The 21,097-nt window shown below is 39.4% G+C and overlaps 1 protein-coding gene across 2 annotated transcripts in view; it reads right to left on the reverse strand.

Moving 5' to 3' along the window:
- The window catches only part of plppr1 (phospholipid phosphatase related 1), a 98,452-nt gene that overhangs the window by 18,308 nt on the left and 59,047 nt on the right, over positions 1 to 21,097 (reverse strand). For both annotated transcript variants that reach the window (XM_057818390.1, XM_057818391.1), the window contains exons 4-5: positions 11,275 to 11,407; positions 196 to 446 (exon numbers count right to left, since the gene is read on the reverse strand). In XM_057818390.1, coding sequence (XP_057674373.1) covers positions 196 to 446; positions 11,275 to 11,407 — 384 coding nt within the window. The remainder of the gene's footprint in view (positions 1 to 195; positions 447 to 11,274; positions 11,408 to 21,097) is intronic.

Raw genomic sequence — 21,097 nt, forward strand, 5'->3', positions numbered from 1 at the left:
TCTCGGTCTTATCTTTCCATTCCAACAATAATTTACAGAAAAATATGGCATATTTTATAGAGGGTTTGAATTGCGATTAATTGCGATTAATTACGATTATTTAATTTTTGAGCTGTAATTAACTCGATTAAAAATTTTAATCGTTTGACACCCCTAAAATAAATACAGAGTAAAGAATAATGGAAAATGACTCACTGTCAGATAAACAGCAGAGTAAACGCTCAGGGAGGCGTCTTTGGACGGAAAAGAGCGGCGGGCGTTCCCAACGATGATGGGGTTTCCAGTACAGATGTTGCCGTTGGTGATAAACTGGTGAGTCAGGCGGCACTCGGTGCCAGTGTAGTTGGGTTTGCACACTGACAGAAAGTAGGGCGAGAGACCACCTGTGACCACCTGGCCCGCATTGACGAAGATGTCTGTGGCAAACAGGCCAAATGCAAACACACCTGCAAACACACAAGGAATAACAATGTGACTATTCAGATGACACAACCCCACACACAGCAGTATGCACTACAGTATATAGCACTATGTAATGATAGAGGATAAAATTGTTGACATTTAGTGTAGTAGAAGTGGGCTGTGTTCTCTTTTTTTCTAAGCCAAAATCATAATTTTCGCTGTAGAGACCACCACTATTTCAACACCTTTACTTAATTAAAGTGATAACCGAGATGATATACGCTCAAATAAATGTAGTTTATGCCACTGGCTATGATGCAATGATGTAACAGAAAGTCTGTGGCCTCTGATGAGAGCCTTTTTCATTTGGAGTTACTACACACTGGACAAGTGTGTGAATAAATGCTTATTAGTTTACTGCTAATGAAAACTAAACAATTCTGTCATAATCTCAATAAAGCCTTCAACTGACAATGTGATTTACTATAATTATGAAGTTTGAAGCTGTGTTGAGCATAGAATACTGACATTCATCAAAAGGGCATATAACGGTTAGATTTTAATACTATGGAGTAGTTTATAGGTTTTTTTTCCCAACTACATACATACTAACGTAACATGTATTTCACAATTATCACAACTGCAACACTCAAGGAGCAATTCTGTAAGCAATAATGTGTCAGTGGTGGATGAAGTACTCATTTCTGTACTTGAGTTTTTTGTACTTCAGTACAAATACAGGTGCAAAAATTACTCAAGTAAAACTACAAAAATTCTTGCTTTAAAATTTACTTTCTAAGTAAAAAGTATTTTTTCCTGATGCAAAAATGTCATATACATATATGTATAAATGTCAGAAAACACAGACAAGGCTGAAAAAGCAGTTTCTTTTAAAATAAGCTGCTGTAATTTAAGCCACAAGAACTGTTGTGTTTGATAGAACAATATGTCTATATGCTGCCATAGCAGATTCATGGTGCATTAAGCCCCCAAACTATTTTTAATTTGTCCGTTTTACCCTGGAAACCCCTGTTTACAGACGTCGCGCAACCACTTTTGTTTCAACCTAGCCATAAAAAGAAAGTAAGTAATCGTATTTATTATTCGAAATGTCTATCATTTTTAACTTTAAATCGTTAATTGATGTCTATTAAAAAAAAAATTACTTAAAAAATTATTCACTCGGATATTTTAAACTTTTGAACAAATTACGTCACAATGAAAAAATAGGCGTCCGTAAAAAAGTCGCGGATATCTACCTCATAACTATGACTTAATTGTATTATTTTTTTCATTACTGTAGCATTTTCCCCAATATTTTAGATGATAAATAATTGATCCAAACAAAGAACATTTGAAAAAAAAAAAAAAACGTTTAAAAGGGTAAATATATGAAAATCTTGATTACTCCTTGATATCTGCGATTTCTGCATCACGGCCCTTGTTATATTACCATGTTTCACCCATAAAATCCCCTAAAAATCCAGCAGCGGCCATTCACAGCCGTGTCTTGACACTCGGTGATACATGCTACAAGGAGTTTTTGGATCGAAAAGAGGTAAGTACGCAATAATATCTTGTTAAAATCATGGCGGTTTATTTATGCTCTCGTGTGCTCTCACCTCCAGTTAGGGTTTTGCTGTCTAATTTTTTTTTTTTTTTCTTTTAAATATCCTCCTGCTCAAAATGTTTCTCCCCCCAGAAAATTGAGATTTTAAGGTTTCCAATTATGTAACACACATACATATAGGACAATTTTGAAATTTGGCCAAATTGGGTGTCAGAGCGGAACCTCAAGTCACCTGAGTGTTTTCCGCCATATACTAGTATATATATACACTATATATGTATGTATATATACTGTACATATATACAGTGATCTTAGTCAATATTCAAAGAACAAAAAAATGCATTGACTGCTCAGTTTTATTTAAAACATGTGCATACTGCCAAGTGTGAAGCACCCATCTGAAGGCGCACTCCTCTCTTTGTTGTTTTTTATTGGACAATATCTTGTTCACCTGCCTAGTCCTAGTATTGCTTGTACTCGTGTTGCTGCCTCTAGTGCTCAGTTACAGTATAGTTTCACGGGGTTTATCGATTGCGCCGGACACATGAAAATGAAACTATCGATTCACAATGAGAAAAAAAAAAACAGACAAACAAAAGTAATGTATAGTGCAGGCAACAATTTGAAAAGCAGTGGAGTAAAAAGTACATATACGTGCTGTAATACTGGACTGTCTCAGAAAATTAGAATACACAATATTCTAATTTTTTGAGACAGTCCTGTGTATATATACAGGACTGTCTCAGGAAATTAGAATACACAATATTCTAATTTCCTGAGACAGTCAGGAAATTAGAATATTGTGTATTCTAATTTCCTGAGACAGTCCTGTATATATACACAGGACTGTCTCAAAAAATTAGAATATTGTGTATTCTAATTTTCTGAGACAGTCCAGTATATAGTGAAGTAAAAGTAAAAAGTACCACTTCACACATATTTGTACCCAAGTAAAGTACAGATACACAAAACTTAGCTTAATGTCGGATTATAAGCAACTATCAGGGGCATACCGCCATCTATTGTGCAAGAATGTGGTATTTTTGTTGGTCAATATCTTGTTCATGTTAGGTTTTGAGATGGTTCCCTCCTCAGTGTGTCCCTGTGATTGCCCATTGATTTCACCTGTTCTACCTGCTCCTAGTGTATCCTCCAATCTGCATCCTCCTGTGTAACCCAGCTGTTCCTCGTTGTCTCGTTACCCCTTGTCTGTTTGTGTGTTTATAAGCGCTCAGTTTCTTTTCACTCCTTGTTGCGTCATTGTCTATGTCGATGTCAAGTCTTGTCCAAGCCCTCGTGTACCAGTCCCTCCGATTAAGTGTTTTGTTTAAACATTGCCTTTTTGATCCCCAGTCCTTTTGGTTGTGCTTTGTGTTTTTGCTAGTTATTATTAAAACGTTTTTTGAGTTCAACGCCACCGCCTTGCTGCATTTTTTTGTTTCCCTGCATTTGGGTCCACACCACCTGCCTGCCCGCATTCCTGACAGTTCACCTGTCTAATCTTGCTTGTAATCGTGTTGTTGCCCCTAGTGCTTAGTTGCATGGGGCTTATCGATTGCGCCGGAGGCATGAAAATGAAACTTTCAATTCGCAATGAGAAAAAAAGAAAACCATTAAAGTAACGTGTAACGCAGGCTACTACAAAGACAGCGTTCACCTACAGTGTGTGTTGGAGTATTTGTTTGGAAATAAGAGCCCCCATGTATTATCATGCAAATACCCGCAGCTGGACGGCGCAATGACACAAAAACACATTGTAACATTAAAAGGTCCAATAAGCTTTTGTATAACACTTTTCACAACACTCAAATGAATTGCACATGAATATCCAACAGCGCTCTGCATGGCAGCAGCTCAACAGCAACAAACAAACAATAACATGGGGCGGCGTGGCTCAGTGGTAGAGTAGTTGTCCCCCAACCCTGATGTTGTGGGTTCAATTCTCTGCCCTAATGAACTCGGCTAAGTGTCATTGAGCAAGATACTGAGCCCCACGTTGCTCCTGGTGCTGCGTCACCAGTAGGTGGATGGCAAGATAGTGTAAAGCACCTTGAAAGGTTGAAAAGCGCTATATAAGTATAACACCATTTAACACCATAATATGGCTGCATTGCAAGCTATTTGAATTTCTCCATGGTCTAAATCTGCAGCTAGCTTTTCTTCGCTGGGCTCTATTATAAACTCAATTATTTTCATTTTCGACCTTGAATTGAATTTTCGAAAACGTTGCTGTTTTTGTAAAGAAAAAATCGCTAATTCGTTCTTGCGCCATGTTAATGCCTCCTGTCAGCAGTTAAATTTTCAATTCCAATAGCGCCTTCCAACGTAACCTGACAGCAAGCAAAATGTCAGGTTGTGACCACGTTGTTCACAATAAATAAATAAATAAAAATTGTCAGCATATATATTTAATCCCCAAAGTTAGCTTAACAGCTACAAAAACCTTTTTTCTCCCTAACACCAGGGGTGCTGCAGCACTCTCAGCACCCCACTTCCCGCACCACTGGATTTGATGAGCTGTGGTCACTCATGTTAAAGTGCGTACGACAGGAGAAAAAAAGTCTTAAATAGGATTATTATGTGAATTAGAATCATATTTTGAGACAATTCGACTATGTACATCAATTTAGCAAAGCGCAGATGACGAGAAATTAGTTTCTTTATTCTGCCGGTTAACCACGCCTACCATTATATGGCTCTAGCGTCCCCAACAGGTGGATGACGTCAGTGGAGTCACGATTTCATCTGATTTAGTATGCAGCCCATTGAGGAGGAATTATTTACAACGAGGAAAACGCAACGAAGAGAGCCACAAAATGTCATTGTTTCAGTCTCTCTACTCCAATATTTTTACAGGATATTCTTTTTATCCAAGTATTTTTCCCCAATAGCTAAATAAATGGCATGGTCATGACAAATAACAGTCTTGTGCTAAATGGAATATGAAATAAAAATGGCAAAATTACTCTGTAATGGTCAAAACTGCCGACTTCACCTTTACTGTCGCGCTTCCCGAACGATATTTTATGCCACCTAAATCGGGCTTATGTCATTTCCCTTCCCCGGCTTCGGAGAATGTAAACAAATCAAGAGCCGTGACATCTAGCCGACATGCTAACCCGAACCGAGTGATGTTTCAAAGTCTTTGAAGCGGAAAATCACACATAACTAGCCCGGATCATTTCACATGACGACTGAGTTGTCCATTGTCTTCGCCGATCAGCAACCCGCCTGGCGGAGAGCAATTTACAGCTCGTTCCACTGCTACTACGGACAGGAGAGCTCGCCGGGGAAGCAGCTGGACAATGACCGCCGAACAAACCGGCCGACGTCGGAGGAGCATGTAGCTGCCAAATTGTCAACACAAATATGGCAAAATAATGCTTTACTACACGGCGAAGACGTAAACAGAGAGTCATACGAGAGCGGCTGCAGTTGTTGTGCAGCTAACATGTGCAGCTAATGTGTATGAGGAGAGCTTTTTAAATGCCAATCCATGATCAAACGTAAGTAGTCCTTTGAAATCGTTGTATTCGCAGGTATTTTTAACACAAAGTTGCAATTTCTGATCGGTCGGAAAATTTGACAGAATAAGCCGGGTATAGTGCTCTCCCGGCGGGTAGGATGTGCGACAAGCTGCCGGTCGTCAGCCGAGTGGACAAGGAGCATGTCGGCCACAAAATGCAAGCCACCTACATATTAAAATGATCCCAGTATTTGACACAATACAAAACACGATGTTTACTCACTTCCTTGTAAGTCCCGTGGTCCCACAGTAGTAGGGCTTGTTTTGGCCAATATCCACCAGTGAATGGGAACCTTTTGAAACCCCAAAAAGGCGCACACGCCTCTCCCTCGTACAGCAAGATTTTTCTGCAGCCGTTTGGCTGGCGTGATGAGAAAAATAAACATATTAATCCGCAAAATCAGCTGAATCCTTAGTCCTTCTCATACAACGGTACAGCTGTGTAGTGAAGAGGACTCCTTCCTCCGTACACGTCACAGCGCCCTCTTTCTCAACTCGAGACTTTTGCCAGAAGTCACTCATTTTCATGGCGCGGGATTTAAAAAACTAAATGAATACAGTGATCTCTTCCACACACATCCAAGCAGCCCATTTCATTCAGGAGGATAAAATACCACGTGTACTATGAGATAAACATGCTTTTTCGTGACACAGGCCCTTTAAATGGACAACATGGGTTGATGATATTCGAAATGAATCCCAATTTAATTTCCCCAAGCAAAAATACGAAAAACAAACTATTTTGGCTGGAGTGTCCCTTTTAAAAACCGTCGGGAAGGACAGTGGACAAACCTAGTGTACATAAATATGTGCCTTATATGCAAATTTTAGTTGACTACATTCAGCCCAGTGAATCTGAGCAGCATCTGCATTGATTTCACTCTGAAAAATGACTGTTGATTATCTGGTTTGCTTAGCCATGAAATGACTCTGCATTGTATTCTCATCTGCTATGGGGCAGTTGTGGTGATGCAGAGGGATTGCTTCAGGAACTGCTGAACAAACTGAAGGCCTCCAACGCATCAATGTCTCTATGAATTAAAGAGTTGGCTTGGGAACCGATGCATAAATATGGTTGTATCGAATTATATTCCAAGTGGGTGTGCTGTCTTTTGTCAAAGTACATTTCAGAAAACATTTTGTAGTTGGAGCCCTTTGAGAAATTACGTAGAGAATGAAATTAAACATTTAATTTGGTCAGTAATCGCATAATACAAGAGGGAAACCACATACCACTGGTGGTACAAATACCGCACTTTGACAATCACTGAACAAAGCAATTAAATGTGGGAAATAAAATCTGATGTTTTAATGCTTAAATGAGGATTTTGGAGGAAATGTAGGTATTTTAGAAATATACGGTAAAGCAGTACCCCAATAGCAGGCGACTGCGTGCCGGATCCGGGCTCAGCTCGCCAGAACCGCATTGCAATCACGCCCGCTTAATGTCAGTGCGCCAGATGCGGCCCGGATAAGCACTATGACAGTCCAAATGATAGGTTACGCACTGTTCTGGGGTGGACCTTCCAGACCGGACATGTTCAAACTCCCACTTGAAGTCAGTGCGCCAGATGCAGCCCGGATCAGAACTATGACCGTTTTGCCTTAATTGTCGCCTGATGGCACAGATGAGTGAGCCTAGGACAAGGCGCCGCTGATCATCGTCAGCCGATTACTTAAACCGGTCCTTGGTCTCACATCATCACCAGATCAACAACTCACCAGCAGGTGTGTGGTTTTCAGCTAACAAAGAATCTTGTAGTCCTGATACAGAGCTCATTATTGTGTCCCTCCCCCAAATCCTGTACTGCTTAGCTTGCAAAACGCCTGCCTGCCTGTTCTATCACCAAACTGCCCACAGGATTCTTCGTACACCGTCTTATCGTCAATAAATTAGGTCCCCCGTTACCCAAGAACCTTAACAAACACAATATGTTGTTTACAGTGTATAAATAGGTCGTCTTTAATGTTCAGTTGCTTGTTCCAATTGAAATATTTTGTGAAAAAAAAATGTTATGTTGTTGTATTCTGCATTTATATGTTACCATTATTAAATGGCATGAAAAAGTGTTGTCATTATTGCTTTTAATAGACAAATATAATTTGCAATATAAACACATTACAGAATGATACATTGAACAAAATTGACTCCAAAATACTGAACTTAATACTGAAAACGTTTTTGATACATATCTGGCCCAGATTGGTGTGCCATATCCGGGCCATACATTCATGTCGTGCCTGCTACTTTGGACCACTTCTGGCCCAAAACTTGTTGCTGATCTGGCAAGTGACTCCTTACGGATTTTGGGCCATTTTTCAAAAGGAAACTGGGGCGGATCCGTTTCATGAAGTTGGGCCAAAATTTGCAGTACATCTGGCCCATGTCTGCTCCAGTTATATTTTGCTATCTGGGCAGACAGCAGTGTTTAAGAAAATGTAAACAAGACTGCAATACATAATTAGAACCTGTTATCAGAGGCGTTGCATCCCATTAGGCAAACCAGGCAATTGCCTAGGGCCCCCAGCCAGCAGGGGCCCCCAGAGTGCCAACAGATTTAGCACACACAGCTTTACTGCACTGTCGCAGCGACAAGTGTGACTGTGCCACTGAAAGCCTTCTGAGTTCCTTGAATGGGCCCCTTCACTCGCTCTACACCCCCGCCCACACACACACACACACACACACGTGACTCAGAGTGAGAGTGAGCAGTGATTTGGCTTTTTTTTTTTATTGCCGTTTTTCCAAAACGAAGAGAAGTTATCCTTCTGGAAGCGACAAAAGAAACAAAACAAAAAAAAAAACAGGAGAAAAGGAAGCAAGACAGAGGTACTGTGTTACTGTTACTGTAGTTTTATGTCCTAATGTAGTAGAAGCCGGGCACTTTGAGTGTCCTAAAAAGTGCTCTATGAGACCGAGGCGTTATTATACTTTTATTAAATATGCTATTGCTCCAAGTCCAACCGTCCCCCTTACTTGCACACGCTCGAAGGGCCCCATGTTGCTTGTTGCCTGGGGCCCCCGGGGACCCTTGCTACGCCTCTGCCTGTTATCCAGTATATTGCACAATGACTTTTGAATATAACAACGTACATAACTCAAGATTCCATTGCAGACTTTAATATAAGCATTAGTGACGTATACCTGTGCATGTGCAAATTAGCATCTGTTCCCCCATCAATTTCAAATTATTATTTATTTTTTTCCATTGTCTATTTATTAGTGCTTGCATTCATTTTCCTCTGTTTATCTGTGGTAATCTGGCAGGGTACAGACTTCCTTTTCCTCAGCCACTTCATTCACTTCTTCCAGGGGATCCCAGACAACCCGTTAGAAATCCTCTTCTTCGCGTGTTGTTTTCATCTATCTTTCTATCTATCTATCTTTGTCCCGGTGGAACATGCATAGAATACCTTACCAGGGACGTGTTCAATAAGCATCCTGAACAAGATGCACGAGCCACTTCATTTGGCCCCTCTCAATACAGAAGGGAAATGGCTTTATCCAAGGGACACTTGCAGGGGACACTGATTTTGGACGCTTGTATTGGCACTCTTGTTCTTGTCATGGCCCACAGCTCATAACCGTAGATGACAGTGAGAACTGTGATCTGTGAACCTTTTAAGTTCTTTATTAAAGTACAAATAATCATGTAACCTAACCCATGTAACAATAATTAATCACAAATAAACAATGAGGTTAAATGCTGATAGCATTTACTAGTGCAAAAGAATGGAAAATAAACATTCAGAACACTGACTTTGCCTTTCCAACATTATTCAAAACAATTATTAAAAAAAAAAAAATCTAGCATTATTATTATCGTATACTACTATATACAATATTAGTATAATAATTATAATAATTATTCATTGCCAATCATACTTGTCATAAAGAGTGTCATTTGAAAGCTATTCTTAGTGTAGAATCTGTATTCTGTAGTATTTACTCTACATATTATAATATTAATTCTGAACTATGTGGGATTAACTCCAGAAATCGTTATTTATATGACGAACATGACGTGCTTTTATTTTGAAATGTTCACCGGAGGTACGTTCGCTAAACCGCTAACCGAAAGCTTTACACACATTAAAAAAACATTCTTTGTCATTGCTTGTGCTGTCACTAATAGATTGAATTTTTTTTTTCGTTAGCTAAATGCTGTTAACCAGCTGTTGAGTGTTATTGTATGACTGATTGGAACTGTACTGCATTGTTTCGCCACAGGGTGTGCTGTTGTGTATTTTATGTTCGGTGTGAAGAAGAAGAAAGTTAAAAGAGGCATTAGCGGCCTGTTCTCAATTTCTCCCTCACTGCACTTTAGCTCTCATGGAGAGCACATTTGCTCATGTGTTCAAAATTAATTAGCCGACGTGCAAAGTAGCAAGTGAGCTGTAAAAATAGCAAGCTTAGTGGCGTGAAAAACGCGGGAGAGCTAAGTAAAGCTAACGAACAGCTCAGTGATGCTTAACGGAGCTAAGCGAAGCTAAACAGCGCTAAATGAAGCTAAGCGACTGATACTCAGTCCGTCGTCGTGGAACAGTCCATTGTAGTGCTGGTGTGTGGGGGACAGATAATATAAATGCAGCATTCAAATTGCTTTCTTTTTTGTTTTGTTATTTGTTTGTTTGGTATGCTGACATAATTATACATGACGAACAGTTGGGGGTGCTGCTGGCCCCGGTGGCCCAAGCCCTTGCTCGTTGGGCCAAGGGCAGCTGGTTGGGGGCCCCCTACTGCTTGGGGGCCTAAGGTGATCGCCTACTTCGCCTGAATAGTAGATCCTCCTATGCGTCTAATAGTCCAAAAATTCTTGCCATTTGTGCATTTTTTTTTGTCTCATTATCTCCATCTATTGCAGCCTTTCTTTTCAACCCTTTGCGGAAACTTCTCGATTGAGGGTCTATTTTCGCTCTTCATATCGCTTGTTTGTTGTAAAAAAGCCTGGCACCATTGCGACAACGAGAGCACAACTTCCACTTACTTTAGTGGATGTGCAATTACACTTAAAAGGGTCGCGACGCAATTTTAAGGAGTTGGTTTGCGCATTTATTGTAGAAAACTCACGAGAATGTCACTTATTTGCTGATTTGAGTGTTTTATTTTTTCTTTGAAGAGAAAGGTAGACTTCAATGACCAATTTCCAAAGGAGACTCATAAAAGGCAGCCATCAAACGAATTTTATTTATTTTCTTGCTAGCATCGTATTTGTCACTGCATCGACCGGCCATGTGCCACTGGAGAGAAATGACCCATCTTGTCATGTATCATGTCAAACAAAGGTCACGGAGGCTTCTCATGCTGAGTCACAATATTTATTGAAATATTGCTTGACCAAAGTTGACAACAAATACTTTTTGTCTGACAATGACATTTGTTAACTTATCACATTGTTGCACGTTTGCACATTTAGGTGTGTTATGGAGTTCATTTGCAACTTTTTTATTCGGCATGTTCTTTTTAAAAATATTTAGGAGATTGCGTTTAGTGTGAAAAACAAGAACATGAGATGTGCATTTGCCAATAATGAACTATTACAATATCATCCAAATTGGACCTAATCTATAAATTGTTTTTGCATTTGATGTAGAAGTACAAAAAGTATTACTGCCAGTTATTACATGAATTATATCATTATTACGCATAATCAAACAGTGTAAGTATAGAGAGCAAGTTCCTCTGATTTCAGTAACTTAAAATTGAACTGTCATTGTGCAGATGTGAAGACTTTACAACTTTGAAATTTTCAGAATGAACAAACAATATCCTTACCTATGAAGCGTATAACACGGCGAATAAGAGGGTTGAGGTAACAGCAATCACCAGTTACGATGGTCTTCTCCTGGGCTAAGAGAGATTCCCTTGTCGATTTCATGGCGTACATGGACACCTCTCCGACAAAAATCTGGAAACACACAAAGAAAAGAGATGCGTTATAATGTGGAATAGAGATAACATTGGCTGGCGTGGCTCTTGTGTACACAAGCACTGTTTCTTAATGCAGTCCTCGCTCGGCTCTATTACAGTGGTGACATTTCATTACCTCTGATGGAAAAACTGCTGCTGGACACACTGAATGAAATTCCTGTAGTGAGGCAGACTGCAGTGTGCGTGTTCATAACAGATTTTGCTCTGACCCTCACAGATTCCTTTATGATGTGTTTCTTGAACACAACCATTTCCAAACAACTGTGTATTACACTGATAAAAAAAAAAATAAAAAAAATTGTATTGTATTGTATTGCATGTAATTTTAACTGGAGAATTAACTGCAGAATTAACTCATTGTTTATTATAAATTATTTTTCGTCCCTAATCAACTGGAAAACATATATGACCATTGTTGTCACAGATTACTTGAATAAGTAATTTAATTACTGATTATTATCAAAGTAACTAAGTTGCTTTAAAAGTAATTTAACAGTTACTTTTTACCATTTTTCTCCCTGTGCCCCCTCAATATAAGAATGACAACAGAATAATGTAATCGCATTTAATTGACTCTCCGATAATTGAGATCAGAATTTTTCACATATGGCTTAATCTTCGAGTTAGCGGAGGTTTAATTACTCAATGGAGTTGATTTCAACCACCATTGAGTCGCGCTAGCTGAGCTACTCCGGAGCCCTGAAACTAACAAATAACTGACAAAATGCATGAAATTTGTAATCAACTCCACCGACTAATTAAACCCCCGCTACCTCAAAGATTAAGCCAAATGTCAAAAATTCAGAACTTTGGGTTAGTGTTTCAGGGTTGATGGCATATCAATGCCAATGTAAAACAATGCAAATTGACTACACAGTAATCAACAACACACAAATGAATTGCACAGTGCAACAAATACAAAAGTGGGGGCGGGCACAGATGCACGCGCACAATCCGGAAGTACGCCGTACACACACACACATTCAATTTGGCCACAAATTGTGGTGGCAACTAAGCACTTTACACTCAATCGGACTTACAACACATCCTGAAGATGCTAAACGAACACATCACCTCACGACATAAATGTGCAACGCGAATATGATGGAAACAATGCTTGCTAACCAGGAGCAATGACTACCTGGCGTTGCAATGGGAAAGCTACGAAACAGTTGTGCATGTAGGGGGTCCAACATATCACTGGAATCCTCCAGAATGAAGGAAAAATACGTTCAGTCATGGACAGACACAGATCAACATTCCCTCGCACATCTCAAGAAGTGGCTGCACTCGACTCAAATGTGCATCCAAGTTGGCACACACCTTTCACAGTCCCAAAACAGTTGGCGTGTGTGACTCGGGATCAAAACAAGAGGTAACTGAGCAGTTACCATGGAAACGAACATGTAACGCAAACCTTTCAAGCATTTTCTTTTCAAAATGTTCTTCGTACATGACTAAAATATTCTTCTTTCTTGATACATTATAAGCCAATAACAAAATAGTAACAAGAGACACTAAAGAAACCAACTTTGATCTGATTACTGGTTTGGAAAAATGAACATGTTAGATTACTCGTTAATGAAGAAAGTAATCAGATTACGGTAACGAGTTACTAAAAAAGTAGCGTGATAATGGCAACACTGTATAGACCCTACCCACCGATGTCACAAAACCACGTGCTCGCTTTATGGTTCCGCCCACTTGTCCGTCATTTTGTCTCTGTATTAGCATTGGTTTCAATTGATCGAGGAATTTAAAATGCATTTCATGGAAGACCCGGTGCTTTCTGATGCCGTAAACTCACTGGATGTGTTGCATAAAAGGCGTTATGTGGAAAAGCTTCATTCTATACAGTCGCCAGATCCATATTTGATGCCCAAATCGATGTTTTTCGACCCACTGTCTTCGCCCTGTCTGCCTGACATCTGCTACGCTGATATTTACAATTATCTTGTCCACACAAAATCAGCCTATTCTCACGAAAATTTGAAAAACTTCAAGAGCTTGGAGGCTTATAAATACTTCGTTGCTGGTTGGGTGAAACAGGTCCTCGTCCACGAAAATTCGGTAGGAATCTATCTTGTGCTTGGAAAGGTGAGTTACGAAATTTTCAATTCAAAATCTTTTGTTATTGCTAACATCCACTGTCAAGTCTAATGTATTTCATGTCGTTTGTCAATGGAGTTAAGGCTTTCAATGTTTATATGGTTTAGCGATAGCACTCTCACTACATACATTTGTGTATGTTATCGGCGATTAGCCTAGCAATGATCTTAATTGTGGTTATTTGTCAGCCCAAAACCCTCTAAGTATATCTTAAATGCATCTTACCCGATATAAAATGACTACTACATAGTCTGTGGTGATTTTTTGGTGCCCAGTTTTCACGTCGAATTGCAGCCGTCCATTTCGCGCTCCTCTTTGGATCCCTCGGAATACGGTAAAACTTCAAGTCTCTCCTTCCATCTTCTCTGTTAGTGCAACCAACAGCCACACACGCCTTCACCATTTTGATTATTAATGTTAAGGAACAGAAAAACACGCCGTAAATAGGAGGAATGTACGTAGCCGTAACAGGTTAACACTATGTTTTGACGGACAATTGGGCGGTACCATTCAGGAGAGCGGAGTTGTGAAGTCACGTGGGTAGGGTCTATATGACACTTTGTTGCATTTTTGTTTTGTTTTTTTATACAGGCAACATCGGCAGGCGCCCTGGGCTGCATTAGCGCTGCAGCACTGCAACAAGTTTAAAAACAAAAAATAATAATAATAAAAAGAAGACAATATATTTTAGTGTCAAAAGGTTACTATCACCCAGGGTATAGACCCTACCCACGTGACGTCACAACTCCTTCCTCCTGACTGGTGCCGCCCAATTGTCCGTCAACACATCATGTTGCCCTGTTACGGCTACGTACATTCCTCCTATTTACGACGTGTTTTTCTGCTCGTTAACATTAATAATCAAATTGGTGAAGGCGTGTGTGGCGGTCGGTTGCAATAACAGAGAAGATAGACGGAGAAGACGGAGAGACTTGAAGTTCTACCGGATTCCGAGAGACCCGGAGAGAAGAGAGTGAGATGGGCTGCTGCAATTCGACGAGAAAACTGGGCTCCAAACGATTACCACAGATTATGTAGTAGTCATTTTATATCTGGTAAGATGCACTTAATATATATTTAGAGGGTTTGGGGCTGACAACCACAATTAAGATCATTGCTAGGCTAATCGCCGACAACATACACCTATGTATCGCTAAACCATATAAACATTAAAAGCCCTAACTCCATTGACAAACGACATGAAATACATTAGACTTGACAGTGGATGTTAGCAATAACAAAAGATTTTGAATTGACAATTTCGTAACTCACCTTTCCAAGCACAAGATAGATTCCTGCCGAATTTTCGTGGACGAGAACCTGTTTCACCCAACCAGCAACGAAGTATTTATAAGCCTCCAAGCTCTTAAAGTTTTTCAAACTTTCGTGAGAATAGGCTGATTTTGTGTGGACAAGATAGTTGTACAGTTCAGGGTAGCTAGCAGATGTCAGGCAAATACGGCGGAGACAGCGGGTCGAAAAATATCGATTTAGGCATCAAATATGGATCTGGCGAATGGATAAACTGAAGCTTTTCCACATAACGCCTTTTATGCAACGCATAAAGTGAGTTTACGGCATCCGAAAGCACCGGGTCTTCCATGAAATGCATTATAAATTGCTCGATCAATTGAGACCATTGATAATACAGACACAAAATGACGGACAAGGGGGCGGAACCATACAGCGAGCACGTGATTTTGTGACGTCGGTGGGTAGGGTCTATACAGCAAGAGTCAGGAACCTTTTTGGCTGAGAGAGCCATGAACACCACCTATTTTTAAATATAATTCCATGAGAGCCATACAATATGTAACAAAAGAAAATATAAGTAACGTGTGCATTTTGTGTAATTTCAACACTTTTAAAGTACAATAAGTCTCAAAAATATTTTTAAAAACATAGTTATACTCCTGCTAATCAATTTGAGTATTTCTTACCATTAACGCGACTTCTGGTGCTGCATGGTTTTGCTGATGGCTTTGTAGGTAAGCTTAATGCAGGCGTTGAGAAACTTATGTACGGAGCACCATCAGTGCACACCGAAACAAGTGTATCCATCGGTAGATTTTTTTTCTTTACCCGAACTCAGAGAAGGACTTGAATAAATCCTCCCCATCTTGTTGTCCCTTTCATAGTCAAAACCTTGCAATCACGCTGAACTGTGTTTAATAGCTTACGTCTGTTGACTCATCCAAAGCGAGTCAAAAAAAAAAACGTGTCGCAATTATGTCCTGCTGAAAAGTACGGTACTCCTCTTTTCGTTTTGCCATCTTCTCAAAAGGGTTTCTAAAATTAGATGACAACACGGAAAACGAAACAAACAAGTTTACTTCGTGATCTCAAGCACACGCGCACATAGGCCGCTATTTTCGGCAGCAAAATACAGCAACCCCACTTGAACAGTGTCTCTGCCTCATCCGTGTTGCCTATGTGGTCGATAGATTAATAAATAGATAGACACAAAGACACGTATGTTTACCACTTTCCCACTGAAATTACTACAAACCAGCTTTCTAGTCGCCAGTTGTAGTATACGGACTACTTGTCCCATGATCACCTTAGGCTCACGCAGCCAATGGCATAAGACTTAGGGGGGATCTAACGTAGCACATCTAGGTTGCTATTTGATGATATCTTGTGCGAAGTGCGGGAATGTTGTCGGAGCATTAAAATAGTTAACATACTCCGCAAAAGTCACGTCTGTTCATTACTGCACAACACCAGCGTATGACCGGTGACTGTCGCTGTTTCGCGCAATGCGCAAAGGAGTATAGTAGTGTAAAGATTTGTCTGCGAGTCAGATGCAGCCGTCAAAAGAGCCAGTGTTGGCTCGTGAGCCATAGGCTCCCGGCCCCTGGTATACAGTCATTTAGGCTAGTATTGTTACTGATGACACAATTTATAAATGTGATTTAATAGTAGAACTTCAGTTTGTATTACAGTTAGTAATTAATCCACATCTAAATTTGTGACCTATCAATTAGGCCTTTTAGAATGCTTCAGTAATAAAGTGCTCTAAGATACACTTTCAAAATGCAATTTTGCTTCCATCGATCCATTCTTTATCTGACTTGCTTATGCTGACGAGGGTTTCCTATCCCTGCTAACACTGGGCAAGAGGAAGAGTAAACTCTGGACTGGTCACCAGGCATGTAAACATCAATTCACTGTAAAAAAAACAAAAAATTTTAATACGTTAAGAAAAGTTGAGTGAGTGATATTCGTAGTCTTTGGACAGGTTTTTGTCTTTGCCTGGGCCACTGCCATGAGGAAGATTAAATCTTTACACGGATTGTGTCTGACAGCTAATATGATAATGTGAAAAGCATCATGACAAAAACATAGACTATACTTGTCTTAAAAATCATGAATACAACTTTGTAAAAAACATTCATCCTGAATGAAGACAAATGTGCCTGCAGAAATATTGCATGGTATACAGTAAGAAAATGAGAAATATTATCATTCTTCCTCACTCTTTCCCTGACAAAAACAAAAAGAGGGGTCCATGTATCTTAATAACACTGACAGAGTAATTAATGAAAACGCAGGATCGCAATACCCTTGAAAGTCCATAAAACTCATCACCTGTGACATTAAAATGACAGATTGCAACTGCCTCCCATATTCAGGCAGAGTCTTTTTGTGCATATCACCTTATTCACACGGTAAGCACGACACGCCAACGCGCCTGGATGAAAGCCACAATTGATGAATGTTGCCATCCCTTCCATCACAAGGTGCTGCAAAAGCAGAACCTTGGTGGCCACCAAACAAATCAGCTAAACTGTTTCAGGTAACATAACGTTCACTTGGATTTTGTTGACCAAAGTACCATCCATCGATCATCCTTTTATTAGCTTTACTGTTAAAGCCTGAGAAGGGCTGCAGCAAGCTCAATTCGGGGAGAAAAACTGCAACTGGAATGCAATTCAAAATAATAAAAGCGTAACATCATTTTGGTATGTGCTGATGCGACCAATCAATTCTGTGCTATATTTGTTTTGTTGCACTGCAGCAGTTTTGCTTAATCTTGTCATCTAGCAAGATAATGCCTGAACTGTGCAAAAAAATATATATTTCTCCCTTCAAGAAAGATATAAATAACTCAAAATGTAAATCAGTTATGTATTAAGGTGCATTTTTGTCATTGCATCAAGTGATCTTTAGAACTTTATCCTCACCTCTTATACTGTAACTAGCATGGGCTTTTTATTTGTACCATTACTTCCCATAGCTCTTTATGGACTGGATTCACTTGTGAAACTAAATGTAAGAAAATGCTAGATCCCCAATAAAAGTTTCCAGCAGCATGAACATGAGCAAGTTATAGAAATGTTTTTTTTTTTTTTTTTTTGTAATAGCAATTTCAACCTTTCTGGTCCCAGTGATTTGTTATATTTTGGAAGTTCCGAAAGCAGTGGTTCTTAACTGGGGTTCAATCGAACCCCAGGGGTTCGGTGAGTAAGCTTCACGGGTTCGGTGAAGGTTAAGAAACGCAGAGCCCTGTTTTGTACGCTGACTAAATCTAGGCAAAGTCGCGTTTTAAACCAGGTTTTGGAATGGTTTGCGCTCAATTTAGAGGCTTTATTCCATTTCTTTCAACTGTGAGCCCTCATTCTAATGGGAGGAGAGATTGGTTTGCTCAAAGGAAGGTTGACTGGCACTTGGTATGAGGAAGTAACAGTAATAGACCTACAGACAGTGTGATAATTTAAAAAAAAAAATTAAAAATTGTCTTTTTACGTCATGAACATAGGCGGATCTACTATGCAGGCCCACAGCCAGTAGGGGGCCCCCAACCAGCTGCCCTTGCCCCAACGAGCAACGGCTTGGGCCACCGGAGCCAGAGCCAGCAGCACCCCCAACTATTCGTCATGTATAATTACGTCAGCATACCAAACAAACAAATAACAAAACAAAAAAGAAAGCCATTTGAATGCTGCATTTATTTTAAACCCCCCCCCCCACACACACACACTACAATGGACTGTTCCACGACGACGGACTGAGTATCAGTCGCTTAGCTTCATTTAGCGCCGTTTAGCATCGCTTAGCTGTTCGTTAGCTTCACTTAGCTCTCCCGCGGTTTTCACGCCACTAAGCTCGCTATTTTTACAGCTCACTTGCTACTTTGCACGTCTGCTATCGTTTATTTCGAACACATGAGCGAACGTGCTCTCCATGAGAGCCAAAGTGCTGTGAGGGAGAAGTTGAGAACAGGCCTCTAATGCCTCTTTTAACTTTCTTCATCTTCTTCACACCGAACATAAAATACACGACAGCACACCCTGTGGCGAAACAATGTAGTACAGTTCCAATCAGTCATACAATAACACTCAACAGCTGGTAAACAGCAAAAGCACCTCATGTTCGTCATATAAATAATGATTTCTGGAGTTAATCCCACATACTTCAGAATTAATATTATAATATGTTGAGTAAATACTACATAATACAGATTCTACACTAAGAATAGCTTTCAAATGACACTCCTGATGACAAATATGATTGGCAATGAATAATTATTATAATTATTATACTACTATTATATATAGTAGTATACCATAATAATATTGCCAGAATTTTTTTTAAGAATTGTTTTGAATAATGTTGGAAAGGCAAGGTCAGTGTTCTGAATCTGTTTACTTTCCATTCTTTTGCACTAGTAAATGCTATCAGCATTTAACCTCATTGTTTATTTTTGATCACTTATTGTTATTTACATGATAATTTGTACTTTAATAAAGAATGTAAGTGTTCCAAAATAGTTTTGTAAATTAATAAGTGTCAACAAAAATGTCATTGCTAAACTAGTAAAAAAAAAGAAAATTATTAGATTAGTCGATTAATCGTAAAACTAGTCAGCTGACTAGTCAGGAGAAAATTTGTCGTTTAGGACAGCCCTAGTGTACCATGACATATTTCCTCCACACCCATCTCACCTTTTTAACCCCTGACCCATGAAGAGGGCCCCTGGATATGTTCGCCTTAGGCCCCAAAATTGCCAAGTCCGCCACTGGCCATGAAAATAGTATGTGATGGTAGGTAGACAAGAAAACAACAAAAGGAAAATTGTGAAATTAAAATAAAGTATCATTTCATTTAACGTGAAAATCAACAGCAAAAGGCAAAATATTTGTAGTAAATTTGAAATTTGGAAGAAATTTGAGCAGGAATTCACTTAGCTTTCTAGGTAAACTAGCTTTCTAATAAACCCTTGAACGCGTCCCTCCGTTGTTTTTTGATTTGAGGTACAGCCTTGTTTCCACAGTTGCGGACCCTAACATCGGCAACAAAATAAACCACACATTTCCAAAGGTGGACGATGGACTCTCTTCCCTGGCTCTACGATCCAGTAGCAATTTAATTTTGTTATGTTTTTATTTTAATTTAGCTATTTCCAGCTTGCTTTGTTGATGATTGCAATTTTTGTTTCCGGCTTTTTGTCTTACTGCGAAGAAAGAGGAAGTGACGATTGGCCCACCATGATATTTACGTCATCAGCCATCGTGCTATGACGTGGGAATTTAATGCTTGCTTTCACATACACCTTGTCCCGGAACTTTCCCGGACATTATACTAAGACGCGACCTGTGAAATGTCTGCGTAATCTCCGTGTCAGTCGACCCGGGAAATTGCTTTCACATACAAGGGCCGCCCGTTTAAATCCCGGGATTTTAACGGTGTTTCGGTGTATGTGAAAGGGACTTTAGTCATTCATTTCCGGCATAAAGGCCCCACAAAAACATTCTTTCACATGCATTCATATTTTAGATGTATTTTATTGTTGGTTACTCTATGGTTTTAATTAGGGCTATAAAACGATTAAAGTTTTTAATCGAGTTAATCACAGCTTAAAAATTAATTAATCGTAATTAATCGCAATTCAGACCATCTCTGAAATATGACATATTTTTTCTGTAAATTATTGTTGGAATGAAAAGATAAGACAAGACGGATATATAAATTCAACATACTGTACATAAGTACTGTATTTGTTTTTTATAACAATAAATCCACAAGATGGCATTAACATTATTAACATTCTTTCTGTGAAAGGGATCCACGATAGAAAGACTTGTAACTCTTAAAAGATAAAGATAAGTGAGTTTGTATATTGTGACTAAATATTACCATTTAGTGTATTTGTTGAGCTAAACGAAATGTTTGAATAGAGGTTGCCCAAATGCATCATGGGCAGTTGGGCAACCATGACTGTCAGTGGTGGCTGCAAATGGTTTATCTTCTCTGCGTTGAGTACAATAGAGGGCATTAAGAAAAAGATCATCTCCTATCATTCTTCCCCACGTTGTTCGCCACAAGAGTTATAATTGTTGTGGAAGAGATTCTAAAGCTTTTGCCAATAAATAGCACGGCCTGTGTCCACTCCACTCGCTTGTCTCTGCCACTTAGCTCTCAATATACGAAAAACGGCACCAATGTAGTCTGTTTGCGGCAATACGTGAGTGGGTCGTTCCGCGCATACGTTAAATGTGTTAAATATTTTAACGTGATTAATTTTTTTTTTTTAAATTACCACCTGTTAACGCGA

The sequence above is a fragment of the Corythoichthys intestinalis genome, chromosome 17, assembly GCF_030265065.1.
Source record: "Corythoichthys intestinalis isolate RoL2023-P3 chromosome 17, ASM3026506v1, whole genome shotgun sequence".
Lineage (NCBI taxonomy): Eukaryota > Metazoa > Chordata > Actinopteri > Syngnathiformes > Syngnathidae > Corythoichthys > Corythoichthys intestinalis.